Source organism: Marmota marmota, unplaced genomic scaffold, assembly GCF_001458135.2.
Source record: "Marmota marmota marmota unplaced genomic scaffold, marMar, whole genome shotgun sequence".
Lineage (NCBI taxonomy): Eukaryota > Metazoa > Chordata > Mammalia > Rodentia > Sciuridae > Marmota > Marmota marmota.
In genome coordinates this window covers 21820017-21833846 of record NW_026000196.1, presented here as the reverse complement: position 1 = coordinate 21833846, position 13830 = coordinate 21820017, and the positions used below count along the sequence as shown (strand labels likewise).

The following is a 13830-nucleotide window of genomic DNA, read 5'->3' as shown; positions in this document are numbered from 1 at the left end:
AGGACAGGGTGTGTGTGAGGTGGAGCTGGCCTGAACAGTGCTGAGAGATATGCCTGGGCTAGAAGTGCCTCAGTCCTGCTGGCTCATACCAGGTGAACATAGGATCCTCTAACCTCCCAGATGATCAGATCTCCCTTGGCAATCAGCCATTTGAGGCCCTAGTGACTAAATGCTGACTGGAGCCCAACCTCCTGCTTAATACAGACTGGAGCAGGGACAGATTGTATGGCCTATGGGCAGCACCACATGAGTGGGCCCCTGGGCAAGGGTACTCCTCTCTATGAATGTTTCTTATAGGCTCACCTCAAACAGGGCTGAGTGCACAGCCCAGGAAATCCACATGTAGGTCCCTGACACCCAGATAAGCAGGACTCACCTGTGGCTGCTGGGCCAGAGTCCTTAGGCTTCTTCCCCAGTTTTTCATTATCTACCTTTTGGCTATGCTGTTGCTATCAGCAACCACAGACATCAACATGCATGATTTAGAAAAGATCTTGCATATACAGGCACTTAGTAGAGTAAGTGAATAAACATGTGAAAGGAATAGAAAGCAACCTACTCTGTAATACTTTTTGTGTGTCTATGTGGTATTGGAAATTGAACCCAGTCCTTTCTGCATGTTACCTATGCAAGTCCTACAACTACATCCTCAGCCCTTTTTAATTTTATTTTGAGACATAGTCTCATGTGGTTGCTCAGGCTGGCCTTGCACTTGGGATCCTTCTCCTGCCTCACCCTCCCAAGTATTGGGGGTTATATGGGTGCACCATATTGCCCAACTTGTCATATTTTTTTGTAGTGAATCTGGAAAATATATTGGGTAAAAGGTGACACTGGTAACACCACTGAGTTGTGACAGGCATTTGTGATGGCCTGAGGGTCTTTAGTACGGGGCTTCATGTCATTTTGATCACTGTGAGTAACAGAGCAGACTTGGTACCAGGTGTGGTATCAACAAAGGAAAAGACTGAGCAGGTTATCTGAGTTTTATCAAATTCTAATTACTTGATGTGGGATACAGGGGCTTCCCCAGGAAGCAAACGGATAAAAAAAAGACAACTATAGGGAGTTAACATGGACTGCTTTGCAAGGAAGAAAAGAAAGCTGGCGATAGGAATCTAACTTAGTTCCAAGAAAGGCCCGAGGCAATGTGCGCAGACTAGAGTTATTTTCCTGGCTTCTGAACTAACAGTCTGTTTTTACTTCTCATTCGGATATGCCATCCTGATCCCTGATTGGAGGGCAGAATGACAGCCAGGAACATATTCCAGATTCCCAAACCACAGATGACAGGTTTCACTTGGACATATTTTGGATGGAATCAGACTTGGAGTCCCAAGTATTGAAAAGCAGATAGATAGACAGACAGACAGACAGACAGACACACACACACACACACGAGAGAAACAAGATACTACAGTGTTAGCAAAGAGTTTCTCGGAGAGACTTTTATTGTTATTTAAGCTATTCAGAGTTTTTGACCAACTTATTTGTTTGTTTGTTTTAGAAGGATGATATATTTTACTGTTGCATGTTTGTAATCCCAGTTATTCAGGAGGTTGAGGCAGGAGGATCCCAAGTTGAAGTCCAAGGCTAGCCTGGACAACTTATTGAAACCTTAAAAGAATTTTAAAAGGGGTTGAGATGTAGCTCAGTGGTAGAACACTTGCTTAGCAAGGGCGAGGGCCTGAGTTCAGTCCCTAGTACAGTAAAAACAAAAACAAAACACAAAACCACAAAAGACATTCTTTTTGCTGATGAAAATGTATTTAGAGTAGACTAATGCATTAAATCTCAGATACTGGCTTGGGTTGTGGCTCAGTGGTAGAGCGCTTGCCTAGCATGTGCGAGGCCCTGGGTTCGCCCCTCAGCACCACATAAAAATAAACAAGTAAAATAAAGGTATTGTGTCCAACTACATTCGAAAAATAAATATTAAAAAAAAAATCTCAGATGCTATGCTTCTAAAGTTTATTTATCTGATTCGTAAGTTTGGTTTCAGATTTGCTATGAACTTAAGACCATATTAACCATGTTCTGGGGCCCAAAAGATTGTTATAGCTCCTTCAATGTCAAAATGGCCAGCCACCAGGTCATGATACCAATCTGGGGGAGATAAGAAGAGAGGTACCTCCTCCCTCCACACAGGCCTTCTCCTGGCTTAAGGCAAAATTTCAGGTCACCACCAGGGGGCGCCCAAACTACCATCTCCTCTACCTCTAAAGCAGGGAAGATGGGCAAGGACATTTAAACCTTGACACAGTAAGAACAGAAAAACTGACAAGCCAGGAGCCTCAAGCAGCTGTGCAGAGAATGTCCCTTTCTCCCAGCAAACAAAAGGCTATTCTTGATGAGGACCTCAAGGGCTGTCATGACCCATTCCAGCTGCCTGGGGAGGGTGGCAGGGCCTGGAGACCAGGGTTCCTCAGTTCTGAATGAGGGGACATCTGATGTGTTGTATAGAGACAGGCACGTGCCCAGGTGGGTGAAGATGCAGGAAATGTCCAATTGCTGCTTCTAGTGCCAGATTTTTGAGTAACTTTTCAAAAGAGGCCCCAAACCAGTATTTATCTATTTGACAACTAAAAATCTCCCTTAAAAACAAAACACTGCCATAGGGCTGGGGATGTAGGTCAGTGGCAGAGCACTTGCCTAGCAATGCACGAGGGCCTGGATTTGTTCCATAGCAGAGCAAAAAATAATGAGATAAAAAGCAAACCAAAAAAACAAGAAAACCTTCCATAAGCTTCCTACTTCCATGTAACAGACATGTAAAGGAAAGTGTTAAGGACTGATATTTCCCTGGGGGTTTGTGATAGCCCCAATGCACATGCACAGCCCTCCCCTCTGTGCCAAAGAGGCTAATTCTACCCAGAGTTCTACTCTGGTGGAACAATCTGCCATCTTCTTAGGAAAGCAGCCCGGCAAAATTTGTGGACTATACCTAAAGTAACCCAATAAATAACCTAAAGAAAATTCAATTCATATCTTTGCTGAGGCCCCACAGTATGCCAGGCCCCAGGGGATAACATGCCTCACACATCCCTGTTGTCCCCAGGGGCCTGAGGCAAGAAAAGGCCAGCAAAGTTAAAATGACCATACAGGATCCATTCAAGTTTGTCACTAGCAAATTTGCAGCCCTGTGCTTTTGTGTTTACATGGAACCCCCAATTCTCTTCTTTTTATATTTAAGGGGCATTAATGTCAGAAAAATAAAGCTTTCTTGATTTTAGTATATCGTAGTTTCTTTTTAAGTTGTGCTTCTCACAGTGGTAAAACCTCTAGTAAGCATAAATTTCTAGAAGTTTGGCTAATTTTTCCATTAGCAAAATCAAATGTCACCAGGTATGGTGGTGTATTCCTGTAGTCCCAGCGACTCAGGAGGCCGAGACAGGAGGACTGTGAGTTCAAAGCCAGCCTCAGCAACTTAGCGAGACCCTAAGCAACTTAGTGAGGCCTTGTCTCAAAAACAAACAAACAAAAAAAAAAAAACTGGGATGTGGCTTTGTGGTTAAGAACACTGGGTTCAATCCCTGGTACCAAAAAGAAAAAAAAAGAAAAAAGAAAAACCAAATGTGTCTCTTAGTAGAAAGTATTTTACAGTTATTATAACATACCAAAATAAAAACCTTGATTTGGATTTACAAAGCATTAAATGTTGGCCTCACTGTTCTGTTCCTCTGTAGGAACAGAACAGTGTTGGGGGTTGGGAGCAGAAATTCCATGTTAGTCAGTCGTCTCCAAGTTTCTGTGATTTAAGTCTGTTATAGATTGACAGCCCAAATGTGCTGCACCACTAAAGAGGTGCCTGCCACCTTCCACCAATCCCTGGCTTTGCATCTCCTAAGCCACACATCTATCCACATCAACCAGCACCTCACAGCTCCTCCCATCTACCCTCTCCCTGCAATTCCCACTAATCCTGACAGAGTCTCCTGCTGCTTCTACAGCATGAAGTCCAGCTTCCTGAGAATCAAGCTTCTATCCACACAAGGGCCAAAGTCACTCTTTTCAAACCAACCCTGCAAAAGAGCAGGCAAGCAGCCTGTGTAGAGCCCTCCTCATCCAATTCCAATGATGTCCACGTTCATTTTCAAGGACTTATTTCATGCAGTAAATGGGTTGAGTGTGAAATGATTCTCCCAAAGGGACTGTTCCCACATCTGGTTACCTTCTGCCTTTTGTCTCATAGGCTTGATACTTTCACACCGTTTCTTCCAACTTCCCCCAAAACAACTTTGAAACACCGGGTCCAAGCTAACAAAGAGCCTATACCACTTATAAGGCCAGCATGAAATTCCACAAAAATCAAACCATGTCAGTTTTTTTTTTTTTTTTTTGGTACTAGGGATGGAACCCGAGGGCTTTATATAAACTAGGCAAGCACACTCTACCACTGAGCTACATCCCCAGCCTGTGTGTCAAGGTGTTGTTCAGGAGGAAAAAATAGACATTTTTTAAAAGAAAAAAAGAAAAGGCCTAATTAATATTATTACTATTTTTTTAAAGTTGCTAAATTTTTCATTGGTCATTTTTTTCCAAGGACAGTTAACTTCCTATACTGTACAAGTGACAAATCATCTCCAACATGGCAGCTTCAGATGACTTTTTATATCGTCCACATTTTATTCACCACAGCTCAAGACAGGTTCCCAACACCCAACACAGTACAGTCATTGTGGGACACAATGCAGCACTGAAGGGCAAGCCATCATTACAAAATCATTACAACTGGGAAAGGCCATAGGGAATTTCCTGAGCAATGGAAATGTGTTATTTCTTAAACTGGGTGGTGGCTCTAACTATCTACCTAACTATGCACTGTACCTTTAAGATTTATAAATTTTACTAGGTACAACTTCAATCTCAACTAAAATAAAAAAAAAAACACTAAAATCAGACATCACTATGGAAATAAATTCTAGAATTTATTAAAAATTTGACATACACCACTTACCAAAATTCAAGAATATCAATTTGGCCTGTATCCCAGGACATAGTTTGACCAGAAATGGAATGGCAATGTACAACCCCAAAACACAGAGAAGTATCTTCCTCAGTCGGAACCATAGGCCCTTTCGTCTGCAAAAGAGAAGTAATTAAAAGATTAAAAATCAGTAGGTCCAATTTTGTCACTGTTTATTAATAGCACTGGTAAAGTCATTAAATGAGGAGGATCACACACATCTTTTCCTCAGAATATTGCCAGTAATAATAGTAGCCTCCCATCTGCTTTTGTCAAAATAATTACTTCAGAGAGTCTTTTGAGTTTAGAATTATATTGAGTAGGAGGAGAGTTTTTGTCTTTATTTTTCCTGAAAGCCAAAGAAACAATCCTATTGATTTCTTATGATTGCTCTTGGGTAAGAATTCAGCAGACAGCCAGGAGCATAGAACACACCTGTAATCCCAGTGACTCAGGAGACTGAGGCAGGAGGATCACAAATTTGAAGCTAGCCTCAGCAATTTAATGAGATCCTGTCTCAAAATGAAAAATGGCTAGAAACGTAGGTCAGTGGTAAAATGCCCCTGGGTTTAATTCCCAGTACCAATAATAATAACAGTAGTATTAGTAACAATAATAATAATAACCATCATCATCATCATCATCATCCGGCACACAGCAGACTTAGAAAGCACCCCACCTGACATCATAGCCCAGTTGCCACTTCATCTCAGCAAACAGTAGCCTTCTCTGGGCCTTGCAGTCACCCTTCTGTGAACCAACTGCCCTTGTTAGTTACTCATTTGCTATTTGTAGGAAGCATGTACAATCAGGATATCAGAAGAACCTGTCCAACCAGGTCCAAGGAGATGATAGAGGGCTGAGAACAAGACTGTGACTGTCAAGCCCTGTCCTGGCATTTATGCCTACCCCTGGGCCCCATCCCTTCTCTAGGCCCTTCACACTCAGTAACCCCAGGGTTTTAAAATCCCCTTCTTATCCCTCCCCAGCATCAGAATCTCTCCTTTCTCTTCCTGAGGCCTTATCAAAAATGTCTCTAATCCAAAGATTCTTACACTGCTTGGTCTCAGCACCTCTCTACAGAAATGTCTGTTTATATAGCTTCTATGAATTATTATCCATCATATGAAAAGTTAAAATTAAGGTATTTTGTCTAGGGCTGGGCGTGCAGCTCAGTGGCAGACCACTTGCCTAGCATGCACGAGGCCCTGGGTTCCATCTTTAACACTGCAAAAAAAAAAAAAGTGTATCAATTTATCTATTAATAATAAACAGTTGGGCTGGGGATGTGACTCAAGTGGTAGCGTGCACACCTAGCATGTGTGAGGCACTGGGTTAGATTCTTGGCACCACATGAAAACAAACAAACAAACAAACAAACAAAAATGAAGATATTGTGTCCACCTAAAAAAATATTTAAAAAATTTAAAAATAATAAACAGCCCATTACATGTTAATGATTAATATTTGTCATGAAAAATAGTTCTATTTTATTTTTAACACAAATAGTTTTAGTGAGAAGAGTGGCATTCACATTTTTATAAATTTCCTTAAGTCAGGCAGCTCAACAGAAGGTAGATGGATCCTATCTGCTTCTGCCTTCAATTTGTTGTAGTATCACATGATGCACAGTGTTTGAAAAACTCCTCTTATACTTGGATGAGTGGAAAGGGTAAATTACATCTCAATATTATGAAAATCACTGAACTTACAGAGGATCTTGGGGCCCACCCCCAAGTGTGCAGAACAGACTTTGAGAATTGCTGCTTTCACCACACTAAACATTATTGGAATTGGTTTCTTATTTCTGGACTGATTAAAAAAATTAAGGTGGTTTTTAAAAATGGTTGACATATGCAACAACAGAGATGAACCTCAAAAGCAATATGCCAAGGTATACAACACATTCACAAAAAATTATGGACTCTATGATTTCATTTTTCTGAAATTCTAGAAAAGGCAAAACTACAGGGACAGAAAATATAAGAATGATGATTGCCAGGAGCTGGGATAGAGAAGGAAATCAAATGCAAGGCACATGAGGGAATCTGAAGTTATGGGAGTATTCTTTATCTTGATTGTGGCTATGACTACATGATTGTACACAGTTGTTAAGACTCATTAAATTGGGCTGGGATTGTGGCTCAGCGGTAGTACGCTCGCCTAGCACTTGCGAGGAGCTGGGTTCGATCCTCAGCACCACATAAAAATAAACAAATAAAATAAAGGTTAAAAAAAAAGGAGAGAAAGCATTATCTACCACACAAAAGACAGTTTAAAAAAAAAGACTCATTAAAGTAAGGTGAATTGGTCAATTTTACTATAAATAAATAAATAATACCATAATAAAACAAATGCAAACAATAAGTTAACAAGGCTTATACAAATACCTCAATAAAACTGATGACAAGTATTCATATCTGGTAATGCTATTAAGTTACTCTTACCCTAGGATCATTCGGCAGTCACTACTGAACATCTGGCATCTTGTAGGCATTAGACAATCAGGCAGCAAAGATCAGTATTCACACAGGCACTGTGCTCACAGCCCAGTAAGGCAGACTCAAGGCTGTGGCAGGCTTTGGGAGAGATACCTGGTGCCTCGAGACACCCCACAGTGTGATCTGACTAAGTCTGGGCAATCCAAAAGAAGCCACTGGGCTGACACACTAAGAAATATAGGAATTAATTAGATGTGGGAGAACAGTTTAAAATGGCATTTTAAATTCTATTCATAATCTACCCTTGCAGTGAGGAAAGGTATACAATATTGTGTTTGAAAGTGCCAGATCTTAAGTTTGGATTAACATCCAACCAGCCAACTGTCTAGTCAGACAATTGTGGGCAGGTTCCTTAACTTGGTTGAGCCTTGCTTTTCCTCAAAGCACAGTGGGGATGCTAATGGTGTCTCAACTGGTATCTTAGCTAAGTTGTAGAAAGCTTGCCAAGCATGCAAGAGGCCCTGAGTTTGGTTTGATTTCCCAGCACTGGAGGGCAGAGGCGGGCAGGAAAGAGAATGAATAAATATGGAGGAAGGGGGAAAAATAATGGCATCTCCTTTGCGGGGCTCCTAAAAGGCTTATACACAATAATGCATATGAAGCATGTGTATGAATCCTGGCACAAAATCAGCAGCACACCTCAACTATTATAACCCTCTGTGCACAAACGCTCTGCAAGGGGGAATATAAATCTAATGTAAGTGGTCAAAAGAGGCTGGGGATTCAGGACTTGATTCCAAAAGAAATGGAGAGTTCATAAAAATAAAAAAAGAAAAAGAAAAGAAAAGAAATAGCTTGTAATCAAATGTGTTACCACCAAAGGCTCAACTCGTGCTTGAGTCCTCTGTTCTGGCCACCTGTGATCACTCCTGTGTCCTCCCACAATTTGCTCACTTATTCTTTGCTCTACTGTAATGTGTTCTGTTAGTTTGAGATCTCATGCCTTGAGAGAAGGAAAAGCAAATACCCATACAAAGTCGTATTTCAAAATGTTCATGGAAGTTGAATTCACAATATCCCCAAACTGAAACCACCCCAACATCCAACAATGAATGAACAAACCAAAGGTTAAGTACATAGAATGGAATACCAAGAAAATGGAGAAAATTATTGCTACATGTAACCATGTAGATATTCTCAAAATAATTAAGCTTAATGAAAGACACCAAGTGAAAGATGTCTAGGACACTGGCAGTTTTTCCCTCCTGAGACATTTATTTTACCTAAAAAGTATCTCTATTCATTTGCAAAATTAATAGTTTCTTTCTTGAGCTGAATATTTCAGGGTGATGATTCCTCCATAGATGGAAATGAGCAGCATCTGTCTTCTTTTTTTCATACTGGGGATTGAACCCAGGAGCATTTTACCACTGAGTTATAGCTCCAGCTCTTCTTATTTTCATAAAAATTTGAGACAGGGTCTTACTAACTTGCTTTGGCTGGCCTTGACTTGAGATCTTTCTGCTTCAGTCTTCTGAGTTGCTGAGATTATAGGACTGTACCTCCACAGAAGATGACCTGGCAGTTATCTTTTCTAATTTTTTAAAATTATTTTTTTTTCTGTGGTACTGGAGATAGAACTCAGGGCTTCATGCATGTTAGGCAAGCATTCTATCATTGAGCTATATCCCTAGCCCTATCTTCTTCTTTTTTTCCTTTTAAAATTTGTTTTACTTAGTTATACATGATAGCCCTATCTTCTTTATATTCTGAAATGATCTATAAAGGCAGGAATCATCTGTTCCCTAAAAAGTTAAAAAGAACTGACCAAGAAGAAAAATTTTTTAAAAAGATACAAGTTTTTTTTTTTTTTTGGGTGTGTGTGGGGGATATCACTTTCTCCAATTTTTAAAAAGTTAATGCTACCTATTTATTGTGTCATTTTTGTGACTATTTGTGAGAAAACTTTCTTTATCACTGGTACTACTGCTTTTCTTGTAGTCCTTCTTCACTGGAAGCAGCTGCTGTTCTTGATTACTGGTAGGAATGAACACTGCCCACGTGGCTGAGGGAACACACTGCCAACTTTGCCTACGTGGGACCTGGTTTGATCAAAGAGATCCAAGGTTCTTCAGACTTCACATATCCAAGTGCAGGGTCAAAATTTTGGCCACAGCCTGTTCAGATGTTTTTCTTTTAAGATTACTTGTCTGATAAAGACCATGAACAAATAACTATATCACTGGTATAGGGGGCAACACACAGCAACCCTTATTTGAACTGCTTGGTATGTGTGCAAAACAGAGGTTGAGGGAGATGCACTCTGCAGCCGAAAGGAATGGAGCAGGTGAAGAAGGGGCCTGGCAAGGTCAAGTTTCTGAGAAGGAAGTTGGCAGCCAGTAGAGGAGGTGGGGAGGATTTGGGCCAACATTAAGCAGTTCCTGCAGGTGACAAGATAATGAGCCATTTCTGAACCAGACCATAAGCCAGCCACTCTTCTGGGTCCTACATCCTTCAGGCCTTTTGCCTCTCTGGGATCCAACAACTCAAATACTGATACCTCACACCATGTGTGTGTGAGTGTGTCCTTATCTGGAAGGCAGTGTTATTCTCACACCAATGACATAGATGTCTACAGATGTGGCAGAACCCACAGGGAACTCCGGGAAAAGGAAAGAGATTTATAAACATTTTATGAGGTTTTGCTATAAGGTATATGATGTCAACCCACTATCATTCAAGTAGGGGCTGGACTACAAATCAATTTAAGGTGTTTCTTAGAATAAAGAGAATGTAAAATTAGGTCAGATACCTTAGTCTTTCCAAAGAGATCAAAAAACAGAGTAAGTTGAGGGAGAGGGATTTGGCTCAGTTGTTAACTATCCCTGAGTTCAATCCCTAGTACCAAATAAAAAACGAAAACAAAAAACAAACAACAACAACTAACCCCTCAAAGCCAGAGTAAGTTCAGATCAGTTTAATTTGATTCAGTCATGCAGAGATTCAGAATGTTTCTCAGAGCATATCTGATTTCTGATCTGGCATATAAGGGAGCACAGATGTTATCACTCCATTTTAAAAGTAGAAAGCTGAACAAACTAAAAAAATCAACAATTCTTCTCAGATTTACCAAAGGAATGAGGTCAACACAGTCAAGGGGTTGGAATGGAGTGGGGAGCTTTTGTTAGTTTTCCCTCCAGGTCCTCCACCAGGTCAAAGTAGAAATCTCAAAAGAAACTTTAAAATATTTTTAATTAAATGGAAATGAAAAAACAACTTATTGAAATTTGTGGGATACAGTGAAAGCACTATTTACAAGGAAACTTATAACACTGAAAGCAATATTATAAGAGAATGGAGATCTAAAACCAAACCTGTAAGCTTTGAGCTTAGAAAACTAGACAAATTAAATACAACATAACCAGAAGAAGAGAACTAATAAAAATTAAGAGAAAAATAAGAAAAATCAAAAAGAGAAATTCAACAGAGAGTAGGAAAATATCAATGAAACTAAAAGCTGTTTCTCTGAAAAAGAAAAAGAAATCAATACAATTGATAAGCCCCTACACATACCAATTAAGAAAAAATGGGAGAACACAGATTACTAATATCAGAAATGAAGAGGAGACATCACTACAGATTCTATGGACATTAAAAGATTAAGAAATACTACAAACAACTCTGTCTACAAATGTGATAATACAGAAGAAATGGACCAATTCCTTGAAAGACACAACTTCTCAAAATACAAGCAGCAAACTATTTGAACAGGTTTATTCCTACTAAACAAACTGAGTCAATAATTAATGACCTTCCAAAACAGATAGTACTGGGTTCATTGTGAGTTCTACCAAATGTCTTAAGGAAGAGATCCCATTCTCTATAATCTCTTCCAGAAGATAGAAAAAAAGAGAACATTTCCATACTCATCAAATGAGAACAGCATTACCCTAATACCTAAATCAGACACAAAGACATTACAAGAAAACTACAGACCAATATCTCACATGAAGTTAGAGGTGAAAATCCTCTTTAAACTATAGTTAAGCATATTATATTAATGTAATCCTTCCCTTCAGCAGGCTAAAAAAGAAAAATCACATGGTCATAAAATATATGCATAAAAATCCATTTGACAAAATCCAATACCCACTTATGATAAAACCCTCAGTGCACCAGAACAGAGGACAACTACTGTGTGATTCCAACTATATGACATTCTGGAAAAAGCTAAATTATGGAGATAGTAAAAAGATGAGTGGTTGACAAAGGTTGGGGTATAGAAGGACTCTATAGGCAGAGCACAGAAGAATTTTAGGGCAGTAAAACTATTCTGTATACTACCACTATGGTTCAGGATGTTGATAATGGCCTCTGTACTTTTCATTTAATTATGCTGTAAACCTAAAATTGTTGAGAAAATAAAGTTTGATCAGTGCTATGTCAGAAATAAATCTCTATAGCAAGTCTGAAAATCATTCACTTATTTATTTTTATTTATTTGTTTTTAAGATGGGAGTTTCACTGATCTGGAAATCCTAGGCTCAAGTGATCCTTCTGCCTCAGCCTCCTGAGTAAATGGGACTGCAGGCACAAGCCACCATGTCCATCTGATTGATGTGTGTGTGTGTGTGTGTGTGTGTCTGTTGCTGGGAATTAAACCCAAGGCCTTGAATATGCTAGTCACATATCCAGCTCCAATTGACAATATATACTTGTATATTAGAAAGATAGAAAAGATGATTATACAAAATTAGGGATCAGAAAGATCAGATAACCACAGTAAAGAAGATTTGAAAACAAAAAGGTACTGTGTTCTTTGCTAAGCTAATAAAATTTTGACTATACAAAAATAAAAACATTTTTATTAAAAACATAAATGGTGACATTCACTCAAACTGTGAGGAAAAAACAAACTAATAAAACCTAGCCTTAAAAAAGGTATTAGGAAATGCTTTCAAGAATTATATCCCTGTAGGCCACTAAACACCAACAAACTAAAAGGCATTTTACTCTGACTTTTAAGAAACAGATAATTATCATATTATACGATCTATGATAAAACAAGGAGCATAAGGTGAGACACCATTCAAAACCAAAGCTGGCTTTAGTATAATGGGAAAGAGAATGAAAAATTTCACGTATGAACAGAGAATTCATGAACACAAAATTCTTGTAGCTTAAAAGCAAACCAGGTCAGGTAAGGTGGTGCATGCCTGTAATCCCAGCAGCTTGGGAGGCTAAAGCAGGAGGATTCCAAGTTCAAAGTTAATCTCAACAATTTAGCAAGGCCCTCAGCAACTTGGTGAGACTCTGTCTCAAAGCAAGCCAGGTAGAACTGTAAAATAATGCAGCTGCTATGAAAACCAGTTTGGCCATTCCTCAAAAAGTTTAACTTAGAATTACCATATGACCTAGTAATTCTATTTCGAGATTATTCTTTGGTGTGAGATATATCTCACACCAAAGAACTTAAACAGATATATGTTGACCAATGTTCATAGCAACATTATTTACAATAACTACAAAGTAAAAGCAAACTAAGTACCCGCCAATAGATGATCAGATCAGTTACATGTGTTATATACATAAAATAAATTATTCAGCCATGAAATGGAATGAAATTCTGATACATATTTGTAACATGGAAGAACTTAAAAAAAACGTTATGCTAAGTGAAATGAGCCAGATACAAAAATATAAATATTGTATGATTCCACTTATATGAGGTGCATAGAATAAGCAAACTCATAGAGACAAAAGTTTTTACTAGAGACTATGAGGAGGGAAGACAGGGGGTTATTGTTTTGAGGTTGTAGAGCTCCTATTTGGGATGATGAGAAAATTCTGGAAATGGATGGTAATGACTTTTGCACAACAATGAAAATGTATTTAAGACCAGTCCTTGAGACGGGAAGATGGCGGCGAGGGGAGTGCATTACCCCCGTGTGCTGCTTCACTGTGTGGGAGTATGACAAGTCAGGACGGCTAAAGGATATCTTGTTAGGAATTTCCAGCAATAGTGGGGTGCTCCGGAACCTGGAGGAAGGATTTCCATCGCATGAGGATCTGCTACGGGGACTCAAACGCGAGAGGTTTGTCGCACGGAGGGTAACACGGCTTATTCAGCAAATCGCCCCGCGGCTAGAGTCTGCAGCGCGCGCTGGGATAGAGACGCAGGGTTACAGCGCTGCAGTTTCTGCCAGCCGCGCAAGCACCGTACTCAGGGCTGAATTCTGGGTTCGAGACGGGGGAAAGGAAGCGGTCCATCTCGGTTCTCCACACCGGTCAGACCACAGAGGAGGCCAGCAGCCACCATGATGGTAAACTGACGTCACCTTCCCTGTTTTCGACTGACCGCAGCTCATTCAGCCATAGATCAGGTAATTTCAGGCTGCAATTCGTCTGCGGCTTGCAGACAGA

General features: G+C 39.7%; 1 protein-coding gene across 3 annotated transcripts in view; it reads right to left on the bottom strand.

Moving 5' to 3' along the window:
• The window catches only part of Abhd12 (abhydrolase domain containing 12, lysophospholipase), an 85223-nt gene that overhangs the window by 20533 nt on the left and 50860 nt on the right, over positions 1-13830 (bottom strand). For all 3 annotated transcript variants that reach the window (XM_015493167.2, XM_048790412.1, XM_048790411.1), the window contains exon 2: positions 4958-5082. In XM_015493167.2, the coding sequence (XP_015348653.1) occupies positions 4958-5082 (125 nt within the window). The remainder of the gene's footprint in view (positions 1-4957; positions 5083-13830) is intronic.